General features: G+C 37.9%; 1 protein-coding gene across 1 annotated transcript in view; it reads right to left on the bottom strand.

The window, feature by feature from the left end:
• The window catches only part of LOC145663959 (lysophospholipase-like protein 1), a 35,142-nt gene extending 9,847 nt beyond the window's left edge, over nt 1-25,295 (bottom strand). Inside the window, exons 1-4 of the mRNA XM_081730190.1 lie at nt 24,887-25,295; nt 12,910-13,034; nt 9,380-9,524; nt 1,799-1,914 (exon numbers count right to left, since the gene is read on the bottom strand). Coding sequence (XP_081586316.1) covers nt 1,799-1,914; nt 9,380-9,524; nt 12,910-13,034; nt 24,887-24,980 — 480 coding nt within the window. The 5' untranslated portion in view covers nt 24,981-25,295. The remainder of the gene's footprint in view (nt 1-1,798; nt 1,915-9,379; nt 9,525-12,909; nt 13,035-24,886) is intronic.
• Nucleotides 25,296-26,065: the final 770 nt, after the last annotated feature.

The following is a 26,065-nucleotide window of genomic DNA, read 5'->3' on the forward strand; positions in this document are numbered from 1 at the left end:
TCGGATGTCACTTTAAGCGAAAGTCTTCTCCTTGATAACCTCGGTATTACGTAAGGATGTTAAGCCAGAACATACGAAACGAAACTAAATTGTATATTTCTGCATGCCTGAATGCCTGTTGTTTTATAAAGAAGCCAAGGTTGCTTAAATATACTGATATAAATTGACAAAATTTATCGATTGCCTACGTAGCTTCCAACATTAGCTTGGATTGTATTTTCAATGATATGTACGCACTAAATTTGTAATTTAATACCTCAGTTTTAGCGTACTGATTATGATACGTTGACCTTTAAATTTTACACGCAAAGCAATAACAGGATTTTTTCCGTTATTGTTTTACATTTAGAGTAATGACGGAATTTTCCCGATGGCTAGGGCGGGAGTTTCTCAATTTAAAAAATTTACTGACCGGACTTCTTTAAGCTTATGTGACCTCTTCCAGCATAACCCCGTTGTTGCATAATAATACCAAGGCGAAACAAACTTATTTCTGTCAATATGTAATATAAATACATAAAGCAAAATATCTAAACCCAAAAAAACCTGGTTTAAACCAAAAAAGCCTAGTTTGAACTCCCCCCAAAAAACGGGTTTTTGGCATTTTCAAAAACAACCATGGCTCTTGCCAACCCTGCTTACTTTTGTATGTAGGAGGTTAAAAAAATCTTATTATATACATTGGTTAATCCTTTGGAATTCATAATGTAAATATGTTAAGTAAAACTGTTTGAAATATCTTTTCGAAATTCATGGTTTATTTTCGAGGTTTTATATTATTATCGGCATCAACCACTAATTAAATGACTTTTTGTGTTGTAGAGAAGCGAAACAAAATCTGGTTTATCAATTTAAAGCAGAATTTTCAAAAAAGCCCAAAATTTCCCAAGCAAAAAAGCGAAGCAGAAAAAACCGTTTTTTTTTCAAAAAAAAAAAAAAAAAGCCGGGTTTTTTTCCGAGCCCTTGCATTTCTACTTATAACTAACAACGAAGTTTTACCTAAGTCAGTATTAAAAATTTTATGCAAGTACAGGGTGTCTACTAAACTACAGGGTGTCTACTAAACTACAGGATGTCTACTAAACTTCCAAAATGAAATTTCGTGACTTTTTCGAGACCTTTTCTTTACCAAATCATAAAATTTTCCAACATTTTGAAGAGCGAATTTGGTTGCGAATTAGTCCGAATTTTCATCCATGCGATAGAAACATACTTTGCTTGCGATTTGGTAGCGTCTAAACCCGACCATAGACATTTTTGGTGGTGAATTTTGACTTTTATAGAACAAAATTTTCCAATCTGTACTTACATTTGTACAGTTTTAAAAAATCGTGACCCAAAAGCTAAATTTCGTGACTTTTTCATGACTTTCATGACCGTTTTCTGATTTCGTGACTTTTTAGTGACATTCGTGACTTTCGTGACCGATAGACACCCTGAAGTAGAAAGATATTTTTCTCCTTCGAAACCTTAGCTGGAGTTCCTGAAGAACATCTCACAACAGTGACTGAAATCTTAGGGAAATAAAGGAGTCTACGATACAATGTGGAAATTCATCAAAATATGATGAGCGTTTGTATTTTCATGATTATTTGTCTATCATTTAGCAATATCAGGGTCTAACTTAAACTTACATACATGAATAACCGTGAACATTACCCTCCTTTGAGTAGTCGGGTATACACACGACATATGATACTGCAAAGAAAAATTCCTATGTCCGGAAGAAGACATTAGAGTCTTTACTGAGTGACAATTTCTACAACTAGTGAGAAATTATGAATGAGAGACCACTTACCTCATACACAACTGAGTTATTGTTCAGGAAAGATGACAATGCGAACACACCTGCCACTTGTGGTAATAATCTGTAACCGACATGCATGGCCATCGCTCCTCCCATGGAAAATCCGCCTACAGATAACATGAAAAAAATGAAAAAAAAAAAAAAAAAAAACCGTTACTCACAAGTTCCAAGTTTATAAGTTTTTAACAGTGAATTACTATAGAAAATGATAATTCGCTTATAATTACAATATAATTAGAAGCCGTGGCTATCCGACGTGCATTAAATGTAGTTTATCTACTTCCTGCGTCAAACATTAGGAAGAATACAAGTAAAAAGTTAAAAGGAGAGAAAAACTCGTTTTCTATTTTTATCACGGAACCAATTGTTTCTGATTCATTTTTGTTTGTCATTCCATTAATTGACTGCAAATACAAGGCTATGGCCCACAGATGGCAGCACGTTTCTTATATCTTTCCATTGTATTTTGTAAGATACAATGGACAGAAATGAAATGAAATCTTCCTTCGTCCCACGATTACGCCGGTTAGGCTAAAGGAGACGGTAATGATGAGAGAGGAATCAAATGGTGGAATGAAGAAAGTGGGTAGGAAACGGGAGAACCCCGAAAAACCCACGAGCATGGTGTTTGTCCACCACAATCAACACGGCGCGAGCTCGGATCGAACCAAGGACCCCAAGCACCGGAGGTGAACGCTCTAGCACTGAGCTACCACGCCCCCATACAATGGAAAGATACAATATTCTTAATAATAACAATTCAATCAAATTCAAGAGATCAATATTGAAACTTTGTTCAAGAACTAACTAACTTTATGACCTATGGAACCCGGAGGTTCAATGCCGCGTTCACGAAACCTCTCCATTGGCTTCTGTCCTTAGCCAACTAAATTCAATTGGCGTGGCCTCGGTTCATCTATTGGTAGTTGTGTTACAAAGAGTTTTTTTTCACCATAGTGTAATCAGACATTTCAAATTGCACTAACCCAACAGTTTACTTCATTAATTAGTGGAGAAGCTCTCTAAGTCGTAAATCACTATTATAAGAGTAAAATTAACAAATTAAACAACTGAAACGTCATTCCATAGTGGGTATGTTACAGCCTGCCTCTCGTCAATCTGTACCATTTAAATAAATATTCGTATGCAAAACATTTTTGTTATTTTAGTGTGCTAATGTTATGGCCTGCTTTTCGTTAAACTGTGCCATTAACGTAGATAGTGGTTAGTATGTATGCGCGTTGTTGTTTGTTTACCTTTGCACTAAACAGGTGGAAGATTCTCAGTTGTGGCAAGTAACCTGCCAATAATGGCAGAATACCTATGATGATGATGATGATGACTTTAATGCTTTATCATGCTTTTAAAATTAGTTTTATCCGGACTCTTAGAATCATGCTTAGGGTAAGCAACCAAACGTCGAAAGTGTTATGCTTTTGGGTCGCTCTATTACTCATACACAGATTTGAGTTGAGTTGATTTTGAGTTTAACGTCCCGTTCAGCAGCAAGGCTATATGAGACATAAACCTACTGATTAACGTGGAATCCGAACCACATGAGCTCCTTCCGGGAATCGAACCCGGGTCTCCCACGACAAAGGCGCGTACGCTAACCGCTTAGCCATGGATGAGCTCTTATGACTGTTTGAATTAGAGTTTAGTGTCCTTTTCAGCAGTAAGACTATATGAGACGTAGACCTCCAGTTCATCGTGGGATCGAATCCGGGTCTCCCGCGCTAAAGACTCGGACGCTAACAATATAGTCATGATATAGCTTCAGGTTCTCATATTTTGAAAGATGAGCGACTTCGACTGATGCTAACAGACAAATTGTGGTAGTCAATTCTTAATGAATTATTTATCAGAAAATAGTGAAAGCATTATCACAACACTAAAAAAAAATTCACTATGAGGTTTTTCGCTAGTACACTTCATCAAATGAGAGGGGAAACGTAAGTAAAAAAGGACAGAGAAAAGCTGAGAAGCATCCAGGTGTGTGCCACGTTCGAATGCTAGGCCACGTGGTAATGTTACCAGGCTGTACGTAGATGGAGTTTATTGAAGTCTCTTCCATGAGACGAGGAAGTCGACAGAAGAGCGAAGGAATACTAAATGGACAAGAAGAAATTTTAAAAATGAAAAGAAAAGAAATGAAATCTTTCAGTTTTACGTCCTACGATTACGGCGTGTAGGCTAATAGAAATGATGATGAGAAATGAATGAGATGGTGGAATGAAGAGAGTGTGAGGAAACTGGAGACCCCGAGAAAATCCACGCACACGGTGTCTGTCCACCACAAAGTTCACTTAGCTTGAGCTGGAATCGAACCAAATTTTAAGAAAGAAATAATACACAGTCTATATATATATATATATAGACAGAGAGCGAGAGAGAGAGAGAGAGAGAGAGAGAGAGAGAGAAAGATATGGGTAGGTAGGGGAGAGAATGAGAAGAGTGAATGGTGAATGACATATCCTATATAATAAAAAAAAAAAAAAAATGAAAAGATATACGAGGAATATTTCTACAGTTCTAAAGAATTAACGCTGATGCCACTGTTAAAAAGTGCCCATACTTGTAAAAAAATTATACTAATTTGAAGATAATGAATCCAATAAAATTATTTTTAAACTTATCCATCCATGGGATTACGAGAAAAATGTCTTCGAAGAAATATTTTCCGGAGTCTTTTATTCACCTACTTCATCTACTTTCCGTATTTTATATCATTCAAATTCAGGAAACGCTCAGCACGTAAAGGTTTCTTCGTCTCGAGAAACACATTAATAACTAAGTGCTAGGTCAGGCGTGTACGGAAGATGTGGAATTTCCAACGGAAATCATTTAAAACATTCTTCGTTTACCTAGCTTAATGTGGCCTCGCATTGTCTTGTTGCAATGACGGTCTCGAATGCAATTTTCCAGGTCGACGTTTGACAGAAGTTTGTCGTAATGTGCCACACAAAAGTGAGGAAAATACTCCGCAATAATTGTGTTTCTCTCTGTGTTAGTCAAAAATTAGTACAAAGGTATTTACCTTTAATTAACTTTCCATTACTAATTACTACTAGAATCCTTAAATTACTATGTTCTCCAATGAATGTCTAAACAACTTCCAGACTACATCAACGTTTTACTCCATCTATATATATATTTCTAGATACATTAACATACTTCGTTACAACTAACTAAGTTAAGAGATACTACACTTTAACAACTTTACAATGTGCTCAGCCACTTTTGGCTCATATCCACTTTACGAACAAATCAGCAACTTATGGCTCCATTCCAACATCAATATAATTACATACTCTTTAAATTACATAGTTACGCTCTTCATTTGTTCTTACAATTTTCTAATACCTTGTCCGATAATTTACTAGCAACACCTTGCCCGACTAATTGACATAACCCAACATTCTCCCGGTATTGCCCAAAATCAAATTGACAAAAATATAGCAGCAACCAACACTTTGGTAGGTAAGTAATCAACTAAGATCAACTATCATACACTCAAAAAAATAGTAATCGCAGAGGAAATTGTCCGGGCTTTTCAAGGAAGGCCTTCTTCTGGCTTGGGTCATTCTTTAGATTTACTTTCTGTTTCTATGTTAAAATATCCAGATTTCATCTGCTATTAAATCGACAACAATGACTTGATGTTTGAGAAGTTGAAACTGCAGGAAGTTAAAAACTGACATAACATTCAATTGACATTTATTTACAACAGTTGATTGAGAAGTAATCATTACTAGCTATTGCTTTCCCCATTTGGTTATATGAGTGTTTGTTGTGGGCTTATTCACCTATAATTCTAATCGACTCAAATCATTATTGTTCGGCTATATTAACCTACGCCTACCTACGTCGCCATACATTGCAAAAGCCCTTAAACTTATAAAGTTTTTACTCCACCTTTTGATCTGGTCCCAACAGCTGAGGTACCCAACGAGCTAAAATTTTCCTCATGCCTACAAGATTGTGTAGGATCTCATAAACTTATATCGTTCCTCCCCCTGCCCTAATCTCACTGTGGTGATAGGTCGCGTACTTTACTAGAACAAGCAGATGGGGGATCTGAGCGATGCAAGAGTATTGGTGACTGATGATACGATTCAAAATGTCCCGCTAATGTAGAAGCCTCTACAGTGTATGCATTTAAAAGTGAAAAAAGGAACGCAGTAGAAATTTTATGTTATTTTCGTGGTGCGGCGCCGGAAGATTATTTTGTATCTGGGTTTTAGTCATTTCATCGGTGAAGATGCTGAGTCTTTCAAAGTACAGGTCTCTTACTGAGAGTGAAGGTTGAAGCTCTTCGGTACGGGCCGGAAAAGCCTTTCCAGATTCAGATGCGGTGGTGAACATCGAATAATCAAGATCCTGTCGAGAATCGAGACTGAAATGGTATTGAGTAAATGAGGTGTTTTACAAAAATAGTTTTTTCTTTTTCACGACTGAATTGTTTCCTGATAAGACTGAGGAACAAGTTCTCGAATGGTCAAGACACATGGCAGGAAATGTTTGATATGTTGGAGTATAAGGTCTTGGAAGTACAGATATTTACTACTTTTGGGAAGACTGGTGTGTACGTCAGTTTCGAGACATCTATTCTCAAGTCTGACGCCCACAATCCAGGTACGAAGGTGACTGTAAGAATCAAGGTCGTGAAAATCTCATGTTAAAAAAAGATCCAACGGGTTTTATTGGGTAAAATTGAGTTTTATTAAATTTTGTACGTACATTTGAAGTCGTATTCCTACTTAATATACCATTTAAGCATTCATGTTTTATTGTACACTCATGTCCAAAATGATTGTCGCATATCTATAACTGTCTTCTTATAAGAATATAATTTGATAATGAGTTTGCAGGGTACTTTTAATACTGATGCTAGTGTATAATTGGGAAATCTATATTTGTGGCAAATTTCATAGGAAAAAAAATTATAAATATGAAAATTAGAATGACTAAAACAAATTGTTGTAAATGGACAAGAAAATTTTATTTTCGTTTTATTGTTCTTATTTACTGCTCTTTTGACATGAAATTTGTTACATACATGTCTTTACCGATTATACACATACTAACATTATAAGAAATACCGGGAGAAATTGTTATCAAATTATATTCATACAACAACATATTTATAGACATGCGACAATAATTTTGGACATGAGTGTACATATGAAACTATGGAACTTCCTTCTCTCACAAAGGAAATCTGTACCTAGGTAGAATCCCACCTGAATTCTTTGGGACACACTTTGCATCATTGATAATCGCTTATATTTCGATTTCAAGAAAGAAGAAAGTAGACATTTTACAGAATAACAGAAGTGGGTAATTTTACTGCCACGAGTACACCACGTGAAGGAATTTGGTTTGCATGCCGTGATACCAGATTACCTACATAAAAGTAGCCTAACATGGTAATACCGGAAACTGCCTGAAATAAATGAAATGAAATCTTTCAGTTTAACGTCTCACGATTATGCCCACTAAGCTAAGGGAGATGATGATTAAGGCAAGTGAATGATGGAATTGGAATGAGAATGTGGTAGGAAATGAGTACCTCGAGAAAACCCACGATCTTGTCCACCATAAACTTACTTGGCCGGGGATCGAACGAGGACCCCACGCACAAGAGGTAAGCGCTCTACCACTGAGCCATCGTGCCCCTCAACTGCCCGAAAGAGTAGGAAAATGTAAACATTCGCTTACGTGCTTAATACAACAGTTACTGAAAGTGGACTTGTTAATGTCGACAGATTTCTGCACACGTCCTAGCATATTAGCTGCCACTGCCTGGAGCTCTTCATGGGTGATGCTTCGGATAGTGTGGGCAATATTTTGCTGCAGTTCAGCCTGCCAGGGTATGGGGTTATTTGCATATATCTGTTTTAAGCATCCTCAGAAATAAATATCTCAAGAGGACAAATCCAGTAACGAGGGAGCCACAACCCTATACTTACTGTGCACTCTTCTGCAAACAGTTCACACGTGTCCCTGAAACTGCACCAAACTTTTTTTTTTTTTTTTTTTCTGAGGAGAGTTTTGTGCAGAATATCTGGATTCTCAGCAGACCAGTGCCGCGTATTCTGTGCATTCACGTAAGGTGGAACTCCGTATGGTTTTAGCTTCAGAGACTTCAACACACGCTGACACGTTGTTCGTAACACATCGACCTGCTGGGATAGTTTTCAGGTAGGCTTTTGCGGTCTTCGCGTTATCCGCTGCTGAATATCACGGACGACCTCCGATGCTCGGACAACATTTTGTTTCCGCTTACTCACATTTGCCACAGACCAGATTTGAAGCCATTTTGGCACTAGATTCTAAACACAGTTTCGTAGGTGGTTCTGTTGCTGGATACTTGACAGTAAAGTATGGGACTTGACCGACGCCATATTGCAGTGCCAGACAGAAACAGACCTCGCAAGGTGGTAAACAATTGCGAATCAGGCAACACACCGGCATCAGCCAGAATTAATCAGAATTATATACAATTATTTGCTCGTTTCTGGTATTACTTGTCCGGGCTACTTTTCGTGAGCCACCGGTATCTTCTCAATTAACAAAACCGGACGTAATAGTTTCCTACCACTTCCAGTTTGAGTGAAAATATTAGAGTGGAGACGCCATATATTGTTGGGATGCTTAATTGACTGCAAAGAACTTTTTCTCGCTGTCTTTTACCGTTTTACTCCATAGCAATAACGTTAAAACCGCTAGTAATTGGTTTCTGCCACTTTCGGTCGAATAGAAGGTAAAGAGAGAAAATGACACCTATTCTTTAGAAAAAGAAAAAAAAATCGCTACTCTTATCGTTCTTACTGTATGTAGACCAATATCGAAACCGGAAGTTCCAGCTGCCCTCTATCAATTTCGTTTTCAGTTGAGAGTTAACGAAGGGGATGAAATGTATTCCTGGGAATATTCACTTAAATCCAACTGCAGAAAACCGCTTCTCGATATCTATTACCGTTTTGGATATGAAGTGATCAACGTAAAAATCACAAATGGTTGATTCCTATCACGTCCGGTTACACTATCTTCTCCGTCAATGAACTCAACCCTAACATTATGTTTGTTTTATGGTTTATTGCGGTTGTTTGTGGTGAGGTTGGAACTAAACTTCGTTTTGTTTGAATCACATTACAAACTGCAATGTAACAGCGTTCGTGTGCGGATAGCTTTATATGCAATTGAGGTTGTTACTGGCAAAGCTGTCAATACACAGATGCTGGATGGATCTCAAGTTCGATTCCCAAGCTTGTTTATTACGTTTGTTTCTTTTGCCATCCACAGTAATCACAATCACATTATATATATATTCAGAATTAATAATATCCTACGGTTTTCAAAGTTAACTTTATTTATTTATTTATTTATTAAATCACGCTTACCATTATTCAACATTTTTACCGTTTACCTTATATTTGATTTTCCTCATAGTATGAAAATACCAGGCATCATATGGCAAAAATCTGACGATTAACAAATAAACAGCACCTAACGTTAAATAACGATGGGTTAAATGAGACTTAGAGTGATAATATCAACAATACTCACCTATCACTATTCGATTTTGGGGAATCCCTGCAGCTACTTCTCTCAGAATCAATTCCGCTATTTCCTTACTCATGGGGTCTATACTTTCCAGGTGTTCAGGTACATTCGGAGAGATTTTTAATCTATCAAACCAAACATTCTTCATCTGGAAAGCAGTGAACACAAATTTAAATCAGAAAACATGCGATATTCATATAAATTAGCAAAGTATTCATAAGTACTCATATATAGACGTACTCGTAAGTACCCATATAAATTAGCAAAGCAAAGTGTTTTATTTTTATTTATTTATTAGAGAGTTTTCTACAATCATGTTCAAAAATAATTAAACAACCATATTCAAGTTTACTTGCATGCATATTATAGAATGTTGTGATAATGGCTTTCAAGAAAGGATTTGAAGACACAAGAACATTGAAATGAAAACTAAATGTTTAAGTCCAACGATTATGCTCGTTAGGCTAACGGACACGATGATTAAAGAAAGAAAAAAAAAGTATGATGGGAGAATTGGTGGAATGAGAAAGTGGAAGGAAACGGGAGTACCCCGAGAAAACCCATTTACACGATGTTGTCTACCAGAAACTTACTTGGCCGATGATCGAACCAGGGACCCCAAATATCAGAGGTCAACGCTCTACCACTGAGGCACCGTGTCCTCAACAAGGATTTAAGAATAGGGGAAAAAAATGAAACAAAAAATGAAATGAAATCTTTAAGTTTTACGTCCCACGGTTATGCCGGTTAGGCTAAAGGAGACGGTGATGATGAGTAATGTATGAAATGGTGGAATGAAGAAAGTGGGAGGAAACGGGAGAACCCCGAGGAAACCCACGCACACGGTGTTTGTCCACCACAAAGTTCACTTGGCGGGGGCTGGGATCGAACCCCGGACCCCAAATACCAGAGGTGAACGCTCTACCACTGAGCCACCACGGCCCCTAAAAATGAAACAATGATGAGTCAAAGAATTTATATTGAACATGACTATAAATGCCAACAATCGTTAACACCTCTATAGGATAAGGAAGAGAAACATATCTTATGAGCCGTCCATAATGATATAAAAAAATCTTGTCCACCCTCCTTCCTTTAGAAGACCATACACTCGTAGCCGTACTTAGGAAATTCTAACACTTACGCTCTAAATAAAGACCCCAATTGGCCACAGACAACCTACATTTGCTTGATTTAATTCCAACTTTATGTAAAAAAACAGGAGTTTTTAAAGAGAGAGGAGTGGTCAAGGCGGTTCATTATCGAAGTGTAGAAAAAATACGAGGAGTGATCAGAAAGTAAGGTTACAAAGCCTGCTGTGAAACGTGTAAATATTATTTCTCACAACCAATACAGCCAACAGATAGGATATATTTGGTCTAGGAATTAATTCGTGCGGGTGGACAAGAGATGGCGCAACGAACGGAGCGTCCCACAGTTCCGTGTATCCACACATGTGTTGCAAACCCCTGTCATCGCGTATCGTTCGTAGTATAGGGCAGTGGATTAAAGCGTCAACAACACCAGTTTGTAGTTAAGTGAACATGGCGCAATTTGTGCCTGATAAAGTGTTTTTGCGGGGTGTCCTGCTGCATTACTTTAACATGCAGAAAAGTGCGACTGAAAGTCATCGTATTTTGGTGGAAGTGTATGGTGACCATGCTCTAGCTGAGCGAACGTGTCAGAAGTGGTTTGCACGGTTTAGAAGTGGTGATTTCGGCTTGGCAGACCAAGAGCGAGCTGGACAGCCAAAAAAATTTCAAGACGAAGAATTGACAGCATTGCTCGAGCAGGATTCGTGTCAAACGCAGGAATAACTTGCAGCAGCATTAGGCGTTGATCAAACAACAGTCTCCAAACGCTTGAAAGCCATGGGAATGATTCAAAAGATGTCACATTGGGTTCCACATGAATTGAAAGACAGAGACGTTGAAAGACGAAAAACCATTTGCGAATTGCTGCTTCAACGACAGAGCAGAAAGGGGTTTCTGCATCGAATTATTACGGGTGATGAGAAGTGGATCCATTACGAGAACCCTAAACGAAAAAAGGCCTGGGTGAAACCAGGTGAACCAGGTCCATCACAACCAAAACGAGATATTCACTGTGCAAAGGTTATGCTGTGCATATGGTGGGATATGAAAGGTGTGGTGTACTATGAGCTGCTGCAACCGGGTGAAACTATGAATGGAGAACGTTATCGACGACAATTAATGCGTTTGAAGCAAGCTCTGGCCAGAACACGACCAGAATGGGAGAACAGACATGATAAACTTATTGTTCAACATGATAACGCTCGCCCACATGTCGCAAAACCGGTCAAAACCTATTTAGAAAATGTCGGATGGGAAGTTTTACCCCACCCGCCGTATTCACCAGACGTTGCTCCTTCGGACTACTACTTGTTCGATTGCATGAACAACGATTTGATTGGACAGCGGTTTACTTCTTCAGAAGATATCGAAACATGGGTCTCTGACTGGATCGCTTCCAAGGATGAGGACTTCTTTCGCCACGGAATCCGTACATTGCCTGACAGATGGGCGAAAGTGGTGGCTAGCGATGGACAATATTTTTCTTAAGGTATTTATGTATTTTGTGTTTGTACTACAGCTTCAATGTGTGCGTACCAACCGCACGAATTAATTCCTAGACCAAATACATTAGATTATTTTTCGACAGCCTCCATATCGGTTGAAGCACTTGTCGCTTTGTGGGATGAATTTCAAGATTCTTTTCTGGTAAAAATCCTAAATCCTGTCCTTGCGTGTTCAGCTACACTATCAAGAAGTGTTTCACCTCCTCGTCTGAAGCGAAGCGACGCCGACGGCCTTCTAGGTGTTCCTTCAAGTTTGGAAACAGATGAAAGTCGCTTGCAGCGTAATGTGATCCTCCTGTTGTTCTGAATCAGCTCTTCCACGCGAGCTGTGTTCAAATCTGTTGATGCCGTGCTGGGTCGGCCACTGCGCTTCTCGTTGGTGACGTTTTCTCTACCAGCCACAAACTTTCGACATCATTCTGCTATATACTGACGAGACATTATAGTATCTCCGTAAAACCTCTACCAGCTGCCGGTGAATTTCAGCCGTGGTTACACGTTTCGCCACAGAAATCGAATAACTAAGCGGACTTCTTCACGAGACCAGTTTTCCAAACGAGTCACCATGTGTTTACCTACAACTGGCGCCCTAGGTGGCGGGTGGCTGAAACTTCAGTTGTCAACTCCATGTATTAAAATTACTACATACTCCTCATCCCTCTGTAACGGAGGAAACTCCAGAAATATCGGCCTTGTAATATTAGATTCAGATCCTCCCTCGTAGAAACACAAAACTGACCATGAGTGTCGCTTTCAGGCGTACATCAAGAAAGAAAACAAATAGTACACATTGTTTTTCACATATTTGGGAAAGGACTGGGTACAAGTCTATAAGGTGAGGGTGACTAGTGGAACTGTCATAGTTTTGTTGAAAGGATGGAAAGGAATTTCTGTCAACTTGAATTTAACTCTGCTTATGCGCGCATTGACTCACCTCACCCTGATTTGCTGTATAAGGGCGTTCCGGAGCAGTAGGAAAAATTACACGTAAATGCCGAAATATGAAGTCTTTTCCAAGTAACGTCCTAATCCAATCACGAAGGCCTTGACCAGTGTCACCTGAAACAAACATTCACAGCTCGTTAAGATGAAATATAATGCTCCACTCACACTTCAAATATACAAATAAAGTTATATAATATTATTCTGCAATATGCACGATTTATTATTATACTCAACTAGTAACGGCACATCAGATAATGCACAACCACGTTCAGGAATTCTATCATTCTATTTAAAGATTCCTGTAATTTCTGAATTTTCTTTAAACATCCAAGCTTTCGACTCTTCCCTGGAGTCTTGGTCACGGAGGATAAAAACAGGAAGAAAAAGAACAGAAACATCAAGGAATAAAGATGAACGGACTTACAAAGGTAGAGCTCTGTTGTACGGAAACACATTGTCAAGTACGTCAGTAAACTCCAGATAAAGTTGATGCAAACTAAAATACGACCAATGGGAGGCGGTAATTACAAAAGTTTCACAGCATTGGCATGACAATAAAAATAACGTGAGTTGGCAGCCTTCCAACAAGGAACAAGAAAGGGATAAAATTGACTCCGCCATATTTTAGTTTGCATCAATTTTATCTGGAGATTACTGACGTACGTACCTGAAATGTGTTTCCGTACAACAATGCTCTTCCCTTGGCAAGTCCGTACCATTTTTACTCCTTGATGTTTCTATACTTTATCTTCCTGTTTTTAACCTCCGTGACCAAGACTCCAAGGGAGGGCCGAAAGCTTGGAAGTTTAAAGAAAATTCAGGGGTTTTAGAAATCTACAAGTAGAATGACAGTAACGGCACATTCGAGAAAATACTAGGTTTGCCTTTTGTTTTCCTGTTGATCAGGACCTCTCTTTTCGTCAATTAAAAAAAAAGCGACATTTAACCTTAGGTTTCTCTATATTATTTAGGACTGGCTTACTCTTTTTTAATTGCAATATTGCGAGCGGTGATGATATTCAATGAGAAGAGCAAAAGGCTAATACTCACCGCAAAGGATATATAGCAGAATTTCTTCTACATGTAACAGGTAGCGCTTTCGGAAGAAACTTCTTCCATCTTCAGTCTGTTAAAGACTCAAAAAGGTTAAGATATGTAGAAAACAAATCTTCTGTCAAACATTAAACACATGGGAATAGACACTCACTGTCATTGTACACTGTTGTTCACTGTTTTCGTTTCTTGCTTTCCAAATGGCAAAAGTATGTAGTGAAAAGACTACTCCAAATGATATTTATTTCTCCTCTATCCACTTAAATATGGAGCACTCTTTATGGATATAATACGGTTCTTTAATTTTTTCATTCCATTTCTGTTTTTTCTTTTTCAATTAAACATGACTCCGCGATGTGATGGTTATAATCTCTAAGATTAAAACAAAAAAGGAATATTTGCAGTACAATAACTGAACACATTCGTACCTCGAAATCTCAGAACCCGCAATAGTTGTCTGGTCTAGCAACGCATCTTAGAGATTATAACAATCACATCGCGGAGTCATGTTTAATTGAAAAAGAAAAAACAGAAATGGAATGAAAAATTAAAGAATCATATTATATCCATAAAGAGAGATCCATACTTAATTTGGAAAAATAAATATCATTTGGAATAATCTTTTCACTACATACAGTCGTCATTGGGAAAGGAAGAAACGAAAGCAGTGAACGGCAGTGTACAATGACAGTGATTGTCTATTCCCATGTGTTTAGTGTTTGACAGAAGATTTGTTTTCTACATATCTTAACCTTTTTGAGTCTTTAACAGACTGAAGATGGAAGAAGTTTCTTCCGAAAGCGCTACCTGTTATGTGTAGAAGAAATTCTGCTATATATCTTTTGCCGTGAGTATTAGCCTTTTGCTCTTCTCATTGAATATCATCATCGCTCGCAATATTGTGATTAAAAAAGAGTAAGCCAGTCCTAAATAATATAGAGAAACTTAACGTTAAATATCGCATAAAAAAGATAACAAAAATTACGCTATCACTATAAACATAACCGAACTTCAAACTATCCTAAAACCTTCGTATAAACGATGCCTTCCGTTATGCCCGCCGTACGAATTAAAGTTAGTTGGGTTCCGTAGTTGTATTTAATCTTGCCGAAAAATAAATCATATTAATCCAAGGAAGAAGAAGAAATTGTTAAATTACATTATATTTTGCTACAGAACGTTACTTAACACCTAATTTTTCTTTTCTAATACAATTATTTTGACTAAGCGGCCGTTTACCATGAACAAAAGCAATAAACGTTCCATAATTATACCCTTTATACTAAGAGAAACAAACGCAAGTGAGCGATTATGGAAAAATGGCGAAAAAATGAGAATGCACGAGGAAATGGAAAAACTCACACGGTCCCGATAATGTCCAGCACAAACTTCATAAACTGGTACTGATCTAAAGACTCTCAAAGTATTAAAGGTGAGCTATATATTACTGAAGCATCGTATCGCCCACCACCTACGTCAACAACCTAATTGCATATGTAGTCACAGTGCGAATAGCAAAAACCTTCAGTACGCTAATAACAAAGGTAAAAAGGATTTCCGGGAAGGAAACTACTAACGTCATTTTCTAACAACAATATTACAACAATGTAAAAGGAAGTCTCTGAACTTCCAGATAGACAGGAAGCTACAGCTAGTATTTCCTAGAAGTTTACGCAAAATCACATGTCGTTCACATTCTTGCACATGAAGCAAAAAGCAATAATTTTGAGATAATGAAACATACAAAATTTCATGAATTAACTTCATTCATCTGTTTATTGACGGTCAGCGGTACAAAATAAGTAAATAAATAAATAAATAAATAAATAAATAAATAAAAGAAAAGAAAATAATAATAAACACTGAGGGTATATGCGATATGAAGCTACAATTTAAGGTAGAATCCGAACTACTCGGATGCGTTCAATGCTCTTCCACCAGGAATGGAACCCGAGGCCCATTCATGAACCTGTTAAATCGCAGCTGCTATAAACCAGGGTTGGCTGGTTTAAACCAAGGTGGTTCTTAGGTGGATTCTAAACGCCCTGACAATACAAAAACTCATATTGAACAAACGTTAGTGATTCTTATCGATGTGGTGATTCCGAAAAAGTTTAATCAGATCTTTGCTTTCGGACTCAAATTTAGTTTTCAACCTACACATTTACCAATTTATGACATAGTTTACTCTTTTGAGAAAGCTACATATTTCATTTCTGACCAAGAGGACGCTACCAAAGTGAGAACGGAATATGCCCTTGTACTATCTTAGTTTCATCAGTACAATGATTCTACTGTACACATAAGAAAGCTAACAATTTAATTTAGATTTTTTTAAAAACTTTTTTGCATTAGAGCCAACAAAGATAACAAATATGTAATAATATCAAAGCAACAATATAATGATAAAATCCACGAATGTGCCTGTAAGTCCCGTTTCACCGTGTATACGGGCAATCCACTAAATTCTCTGATAACAACAACTAACCATTTGACTAATAATTCTCCTATGATTCCTGACGAAATTAGAACAAAATTAAAAATCCATGATCCAGCCTTACCCATTATATATGGCCTTCCAAAAATGCATAAACCCAACGTTCCTTTGAGACCTATAATAGCTGGTTTTCATTATTCTACATACTTACTTTCAAAACGGCTGTATAATAAAGTTGTATCCTTTAGTATCCCAATCAAATACACTGTCAAAAATAGCTTAAAATTAAAAACATGTTTGAATTTCTTTGTTATGGCGGACTGGATCCATATGGCATCTTTAGTCGTTATGGAGATGTATCCATCAATATCAGTAAATCTGGCTTTGCAGGCAGTGGAACTTGCTTTACTTAACTAAAAGTAAGCCTATACGAAATTCAACTAATAGCTTTTTCCCTGAGAAATAAAGTTTTCCAATTTGAAGATTGGCCATGGGTAATACTCTTTCTCCAATACTTTTGAATTTGGTACTGGACATGTTTGAAATAACACATTCTTCCAAAATTTTCTCATATAAGATATTTTCGATATGCCGACGATACCTTAATTCTGTACAAGGAATTTCAGTATTTAAAGAATTATTTGGTGAATTTAATCAGATATATCCTAGAATCAAATTCTCGATGGGACTTGAAGAAAATGATATGACTAACTTCCTTGATATCACCATTAAAAGACAAGCTAAGAAGTTTGTTACTTCGGTATATCGTAAACCTTCTGCTGATATCAAATATATTGATTTTAGATCATCACATGCATGGCTTCAGAAATCGAATATTTGAAAAAGCTTCTTTAGAAGAGCCCTTCTACTTTTGAATATACCTGGTGACCTAAAGCAAGAAATTTAATATTTAATTAAAACTGGACAACAACAACAACAAAAAGGTTTTTAAAAGTCTTTATTACTGAAGTGGTGCAAACCGGTACAATAGGAGATCGTCGGCACCAAATATCAACCAACAACAAATGCAGAGGCTGACAAGTGGATTTGTGTCCCTCTGGTCCCGCAATAAGACACTGCAAAAATATAACGTCAAGGGCTCAGAAGTTCCTCCGAAATCCATAGAAAACTTTATTACAAATTTTAAAGTATTTTTAATGATCCCCCAAAGTAGCGGTGTTTATCGGGTTAAATGTCAATGTGACAATATATATAGGTCAAACAAAAAGGAATCTTTGTACCAGAGTAGTTGAGCTCATTCACGCATCAAAACCTCGTAGCTTACAACAGTTATCCGGATTTGCATCACATCTCAAAGACAATAACCATAATATTGCTAATTCATATTTGATAGAGAAAGCAAAAACAACCGAACAAAAAATTAAAGAAGCGTATACTTAATTTAGATAAAGGAGACATAAATGTGATTTGGAGCAGTCTTTATTTTTACTACTCATTTCCGCCGTCTGAAAGGTAATTAAAAAAAAAAAAAAAAAAAAAAAAGTGAACAGAGACAAGTGAGTTACCATTAATATCTGTTTATGTCCGACAAGAAGATTTATGCTTCACGTATTTTAAATCCTTTTCGAATTGTGTCTAGGCTGAAGATGAAGACCATGTTCTTCGAAAGTACTTCCTAGAGGAGTGGTTCATTTTTTGCGGTAAATATTAACCTTTCGCTTACATTTTTTCTAATTATTATCATCGCTCGCAATACAGCGATAATCTAACATCTGAATTTATATATATATATAAATATATATATATAAATTGGAATGCTTCCAAGCTTCAACGTAAGTTAGCTGAGTCCATGAAAAAGTTTCGTTGCCAGATATTATGGTCTGACCAATAATTCTGAATAGTAACTGTGTACAATGTGATAAAGCTTAAAACTGAATAATAAAGTTCTTATTTAACTTACAGAGTAGTTTTACTTATACTTAGTAATATGCATAATTAAATTTACTATGTACTAGGAACCCTGGAGATTCAGCATAGCTGTGCAGGAAGAAACTTTTTATAAAAGTTGAATCTCGCTACAATTCCTGTCTGTAGACCTATTACATGTTCCCACTTGTTTGGCGGCCACAAATTCCCTCACATTTCCAGGTCACGATATACAAATTTCCAGTTCTGCAGAGAATATGAAAAAGTAATACATTTTTCTCGACCAGAAGGTTTCTCACCTACTACGTAAGTACATGTATATCATGTGTGTAGGTAGAGGGGGTTTGCAAAACCAACGAATTTATTATACAAAATATCCCTTTCCAAACAGCCAAGGCAAAAAGGTGATATAGCCTCTGAGGAGTGAAAATCTGTACTTAAATTTCCTGCCTTTTCCAGGTTCTTGTGAAATTCCCTGATATTTCCATTACTTTTTACGAGTACACTGCGATAGATACTACTTGTCCTTTCTAACAGCTTGCTGCGCTCACGTGCTGCTCAATGTTGTGTTGCCAGCTTTTGCGTCTGGTACTAAAACACAAAATTAATTCACTGCAAGTAAATCTCAGTTCTATAAAATTACATGATATAACAGAGAACTAAAAAGAATGCTCTCAATAAGCAGTAGGTCCACTACTCAAGTTGACTAACTAACTCACTCACTCTATGGCCTATGGAACCCGGAGGTTCAGTGCCGCGTTCACAAAAGCTCTCCACTGACTCCTATCCTTAGCTAATTGCATCCAGTTTCTACTTTGTATTCCTATCTCTGCGAGATCCATCTTAATATTATCCTCCCATCTGCGCCTAGGTCTTCCTAATGGTCGTTTTCCTATGGGTCTACCAGTCAAGACTTTGAAAGCGTTTCTACTTTCTTCCATTCTCGCTACATGACCTGCCCACCCAAGCCTCCTAGACTTGACGACCCTAACAATGTTGGGTAAACCGTATAAACTATGTAGTTCCTCGTTATGAAGCTTCCGCCATTCCCCATTCTCGTTCCTCTTGGGTCCGAATATTCTTCTCAGGATCCTGTTCTCAGGTCCTGTCAGGTGTCCTTTCAGTCTATGTTCTTCCCTCAGAGTAAGCGACCATGTTTCGCAACCATACAGAACAACAGGCATGATTATCGTTTTATATATTTTAAGCTTCAAATTCAGTTGACATTCGACTAAAACAATGTGCATTTGTTTATATTCAAATTGGCACCGTCTGAAAAGGGTGGAATGTATACCATTGCAGAGCGAGAGAAATGAACTAGGTACTATAACTGGCTGAACGTGTTGTTGCCATAGAAACAGTTCTTCTTATCTGATTGTTATGACCAAGTGCACGAAGGAAAAATTGAGGAAAGAACTGTCAGACAGGACAAGTGTATCAAATGAAGGGGAAGCTTAATTCCCCGACTTTTCCCGGTTCACAACGAGCTAATTTTCTTTTAAACCGGAGCCGAACAGTCTAAGCTGCATATCAAAAATAACAGGCATGTTAGTGAAGAATATTTTACTAATGAAGCACTTTCTGCACAGATACCATTAGAATATTTTACTAATGAAGCACTTTCTGCAGAGATACCATTCCTTTTGGTTATGTGAAATAACGTTTCCTTGTTATGTGCGAACGAATATAATGATAAATCTCTAGGAAACTGGAATGTTATGTAATGACGAAGAACCTATAATACACTTAAGGATATAGGGATATCTTTGATAAATAACATGCCACACTAACTTGACAAATAAGTTTAGAGTCTGGTGGACCATTCTTTTTCTCGAGTTGGGTCCAAATTACGTAAGTAACATGAACACTTAAAATTAATAGTGAAATAATGGGTAACGATTACGAACAGGTGTACCAATAGTTCGAGTTACAGGAGAAATATGTTATATAACAACGAACAAATATTGCCTAAGTATGTAACTCATACATATGATGTACTTTAGGTTTAGGATTTAGATTTCTGGGCTCTCGGCATCTAAGGCCATTTAACCCGTCATGTTTGAGGAATGACATCCCTCGACGAGCACACTATCCGGAGAAAGGGAAGGAAGACAGGAATCCGCCAGGGACCTATAAGTTAGGTACCACCCCGACATTTGCCTGGTGTGAATGAGAAAAACCCAGTGAAACGTCATTCAGGGTGGCTGGCCTGAAAAAGCGTTTTACACCCACCAGGAATCGAACCCGGGACCGCTCGCACCGAAGGCGAGAGCGTCATACGATATACCTGTAAGGTAAATATTAGCGAAGAATTCCAGAATTAAAAATTCCTATTTTCCGTAACAAAATTAAAATTTTTATTTCTGATGCATTGTACGCTGTCAAGAATGATGATATTCTACTTACTTCTGTTCGGAAGAGTTATTTATAACCAAATGTGTAGTGTGAACCAATACCGGAAGACGTGACAATTGCAAATTTATACATGGTATTCCTGACAAGAACTGAGAATTGATTCTTGACAATAGCACTGTCAGATCAAGTGAAATAATTTTAAGTAAAACTGACAGTAAACAGCGTCCATCCCAATATCTTGGATGATCTAACAAATTATACTACTCGCCTCTTTCGCACAGCATTGCTTTCTCAAAGTACTACGCTTCCCGCCGGGTCACGAAAAAAATCTCCCCATGCAAGCCATCTACTGAAAGCGGATAACAATTTCTCAGGCAATTATTGTCGATTTTTGCCCAGAACACTGTATTTATAGCCATAATGATTTATCTGCAAGTCAGGATATGTTTATAAATTTCTATTTATATGTCTATTGTTAATTTCCATAGAGTAAAACAAAACGGATTATTAATAACTGTACGAAAAACCTACCATGGCATGTAAAATTCAGACGTGTATTAACTTTACTGTCTCAGTAAATGAAGCAAATATAAAGGAAGGAGCTTTGGTTGGTGCAGATTTACAGTACGGATCCAAATACTTGTAAAAGTTTCAGGCCAAATTTGTAATATTTTGACACATGAGTTTGTAAATTATCGAAATGTGTGTTTTTACCTATGAGATGCGAATCTACGTAGAAACACATTAATGAAAGTACCCTGTTAAGCACAATTTCGCCCATAATGTAGCCGTTAATCACAGTATACAAAGTGAAGTGAATTATCTGAAGTCAGCGCGCTAACTCTTGACGTGCAACCACAGAAGTGACCAAGAGTTAAAGGATCCAAATATTTGTAAAATTTATGTTAGTAATGTTTTATATTATTCTGGAACACAATTGTAGCAAGCAATGAAAACAAACATATCCCTTTCACGGTGTTTGCGCCATCCTTATGTGTATACCCACCGTCGCCGCTGTGCCTGCTCCCTACGAACGCATCCCAACACTATCGTGCCGGCCTCTTTGTCCCGACTCGGTTACATAGCATTCGTGCTTTGGGTTAAGTGCTGCATCGTCGGACCAAGGTTCGGAAATATACAGGTTGGATTGGAGAACTTATTTTGGTTTGTGAGGAAGAGTATCCGGAGTGAAAGTTAAGAAAGCGGTTGTTGTAAACGTAAATGTATGTGGAGGCGGAAGAGACTACTTTTAATGGCAGGAAAGGCAGCATGGAAATAGCGCGTACATATCAAGATTGTGACATATCGTGTTTGAGTTTTATATAATTATACAAAAATAACAAGCGTCAGTTGCTGAAATTGTGGGAAACACACTGTGTACTGTTATCAAGTGAAGCGTTACTAGTATGAAACCGGTCCAAACCCACCTCTTTTCATCACCCTCGCATATCCACGGTCGCTGACACGCCTTCTTCCTTCAGATGCACTTTGTGCTATCGTGCAACCACGTAGCACAGGTTGAATTGTGTTTTTCGCACTGTAGCTTTTATGTCATATGTCCGGAAGCCGTATTTATACGCAAATATAATTTTCTATTCCAAATCGTGAAAGTCTACATATCTATGTTTTGAAGGTAATAAGGGGGGTAGGAAAAAAAAAAAAATCCAAAAACACTTCATACAGGACACGTAAGTTCGGCCCTCCACTGTACAACGCGTGTTGCGGTTGCCGATCGCCTTTTGTTTTCAATGTGTCATGTGGACATTCCTCTTCCGTCAGCAGTAACCAGTTCACCTACGAGTGTTGTGGTGTGAAAGTGGTGCGGTAAAATGGGCGACCTCAGACTTCCAAAGAGGCATGATCGTTGGTGCTCATCTAGTTGAAGCTTCAGTGGCAACAATGGCGAATATTGTGGGGGTATCGAAAGGCACTGTCCAATGTCACAAGGGCATACATAATTCATGGGCAAACGACGTCCGCAAAGCACAACAATGGTCGAAAGACAATCCTGTCAGATAGGAATTGGAGGGCATTAAAACGGATCGTAGCAGCTAAAAAGAAGACCACTGCAATGAAAATTACGTCTGAACTCAATTTCGGCTTACAGAACCCGGTTTCATCGAAAACAGTGCGACGGGAACTTCATAAAATGAAAATTCATGGCAGGGCCGCTATCGCCAAACCGCTGGTCACACCAATAAATGCGAAGAGGCGTATCCAGTGGTGCAAGGACCACAAGGCGTGGACTCGTGAGCAGTGGAAACACGTAATGTGGTCCGATGAATCGACCTTCACCTTGTTTCCAACAACCGGTCGTGTTTACGTATGGAGAACACCGTCGCAGGTCTATGATACTATATGCTCCCAACTGTAAAGCATGGGGGTGGTTCAGTTACAGTATGGGCAGTAATGCAAGTCCCATCATAGTCTGCATGGAATGATGAATGCTAAGGCGTATGAAGCCATTTTGGGGGACCAAGTTCTACCCATGGCTCAAATATTGTTCCCTAATGGTGATGACATCTACCAAGATGATTTGGCACCCTGTCATGCTACAAAAACGGTGAAATCATGGTCTGAGGAGCATGACCAGAAGCTATTACACCTCCCCTGAGTCCCACAACCACGAGATGTGAACATCATTGAGCCATTGTGGTCTGCGTTAGAACGGCGTATTCGGTCTCATTACCCTCCACCAGCATCCCTTACGGAACTGGAGCCTGTTTTGGAGGAACATTGGTACAAAATTCCACATACCACGATTCAGGAGCTGTATACGTCCATTCCACGTCAGATCCAAGCTGTTCTGGACGCAAAAGGAGGCCCCATACCATACTAGGTATGATTTCCACACTGTTGCGAACATTTTAGATTTTTTTGTCTAACCCCTGTATATACATATATATATAAAATAGAGTTTCGTGTGGTCCGGCGATACAGTACAAATCCCCGTGCTTTTAGTGGCAACCTAGCACAAGTTGGTTAATGTAGTTTGTACAATAGTGGTTATTATTTACGTACACTGGAGCCCTCCTAAAGTGATTCTGCACAAAGAAATACTAGGTCATACCCCACAAATGAGCAAGATACAAAGTCGATTCACCGTAAAAGAAGTATATAGGCCAATATATGTATGTGAAGAATTTATCTATGGATCCGTACAATACATCTGCACCCTTCGGTTAAAACCGGAGCCAAATCCTCGCATTTTTCCTACATTTGAACATTTACTTGGTAACTAGAGAAACGTCGAAAGGTCTAGAATGCACTGCTTTTCACAAATAAAAGTATCACACACCCAACATTACCTAGGTAAATTTTATAGTTTTTTCGGTTTTACGTGCCACAGTTATGCCGGTTAGGCTAAAGGAATAGGTAAACTTTACAATACACGTTCTAACTGCACATCGTTAAATAGGGCCGCTTTAAAGGGACAGAACAGAGTTGATCAGCGGTAAGCAGAGTCGGGATAGCTATGGGTTAGGTGAGTTTTGAACCATTTTGTCAAAATTAATCGAGTGTAATTTCACACGCATAAATAAGGATACCAACTGGAGCGTGCCTTTGCTTAAATTTCATGCTTTCTTGCTATATTTTCTGTATTTTATGATGGTTTATGTAGGTTAGGATATTTGGATGTGGGGGAGGCCAGAATTCTTTGCTTAAAATTCATACTTCTTCCTATATTTTCAATTGGGCCGCGGTAGCTCAGTGGTAAAGCGTTCACCTCTGATGCTTGGGATCTCGGGTTTGATCCCAGCCCCCGCCAAGTGAACTTTGTGGTGGACAAACACTGTGTTCGTGGGTTTCCTCGGGGTTCTCCCGTTTCCTCCCACTTTCTTCATTCCACCATTTCATTCATTCCCATCATCACCGTCTCCTTTAGCCTAACCGGTATAACCGCGGGACGTAAAACTCAAAGATTTAATTTCATTCCATTTCTTCCTATATTTTCTGTTTTTGATGGTTTAGGTTAGGTTAGGTTAGTTCTTAGTAATTACACTTTACGTAACATCAACTCATTTCTCTTGTAAACATGGTGATTTTACCTATCCCCCCCCCCATTCCAAAATTATCCCTCTGATAACATATTTACTTGTACTATCACACAATTCACACCATATCGTATAATTCCTGTTAACCACCTTATATGACCACTGTTCTATCAGACATAAACTATCAAGATGCAACCTTAAGTAAATATTTACATAATTTAAAGGCTAGCCTAAATTACCCGAGCCATGCAGAAATATGACTGTTCCTGTGTGGACTTTGTTCGTCTGAGCGATGACACTTAGATGTCCCATTTTCGCTGCCATTGCTGTCATTGCACTCCAAATATGACAAATGTTCTTTCACTATAAAAGTCACAGTGTATTTATTAACACAAACGATAATGTTAATTCATTCAGCCGATCTTGTGTACCTGCCGATGAACTTATTCAAAGTTTTGTGCACAACGCGTCCCTTGCTTACGCCATATAACCACTGAATGATTCAGAGGGTATTCCAAGTATGTGGTTTTATATATAAGTCACAAATACCACCGGTACGTACAGCACATATTTTAACAATGTGAAATATACACATGAGTCACTCACTGATTCATCATGCGCATCTTGCTCTTTTCCCAATTACAAAAAACAACGAAACGATAATGTACTTCCGGCATTGTTGCCAGTTCAGTTTAATAAGCTTCCACAACTTCAGTTTCATATATTCTTTGTTTTCATTCTTCTCAATCGATACAAATATCACTGATCGAAATAAAAATCCTCCCACGAGAAAGATTTTTCTAAAAATAGATCTTAAGCCACTGATTACGAATTTGATATCCAAAGTGGTACTATCCTATTTTAAGGAAGCACATTTACATTCGTGAAATATTAACTTCTGTAGGCATGAAAAGCACTATAACCACAGAGAAAATAACAAGAGCGAATTCGAGTCGAGCCGAGTCGAGATTCGAGACTTGTCTCGACTCGTGCGCATCCCTAGAAATTTGATTTCTTGCTCATGGACATCTTAAAATTCTGTCTGGAAAATTGTATGATCAGATTATTTAATAACAAATAAAGAGAAAGGATAATTAATCATAGTAATGAATAATGAATACAGCCAGGATTTACATGTATATGCAAAATGCATGTTTATAGTAACATGCAGGAACGTATGGAAAGTGTTTTCTTTTTTCCAATGGACTTGCAAGGATTCGTTTGAGACGCATGTGATGGTGCGTATGTGCATGCATATTTCGTAAACTTTGCAGGATACTCCATATTTCTGAATGTTATTGCTGCATACTAGCATATGTGAGAGTATATCACAAGAATAAAGGTTATATTTAAAGTGAACTGACTCACTTTGTACGCAGATGTATAGAATAATAGAAGAAAGTGTTGTATCCTATCCT

Source organism: Thermobia domestica, chromosome 11, assembly GCF_964235325.1.
Source record: "Thermobia domestica chromosome 11, izTheDome1.hap1.1, whole genome shotgun sequence".
Lineage (NCBI taxonomy): Eukaryota > Metazoa > Arthropoda > Insecta > Zygentoma > Lepismatidae > Thermobia > Thermobia domestica.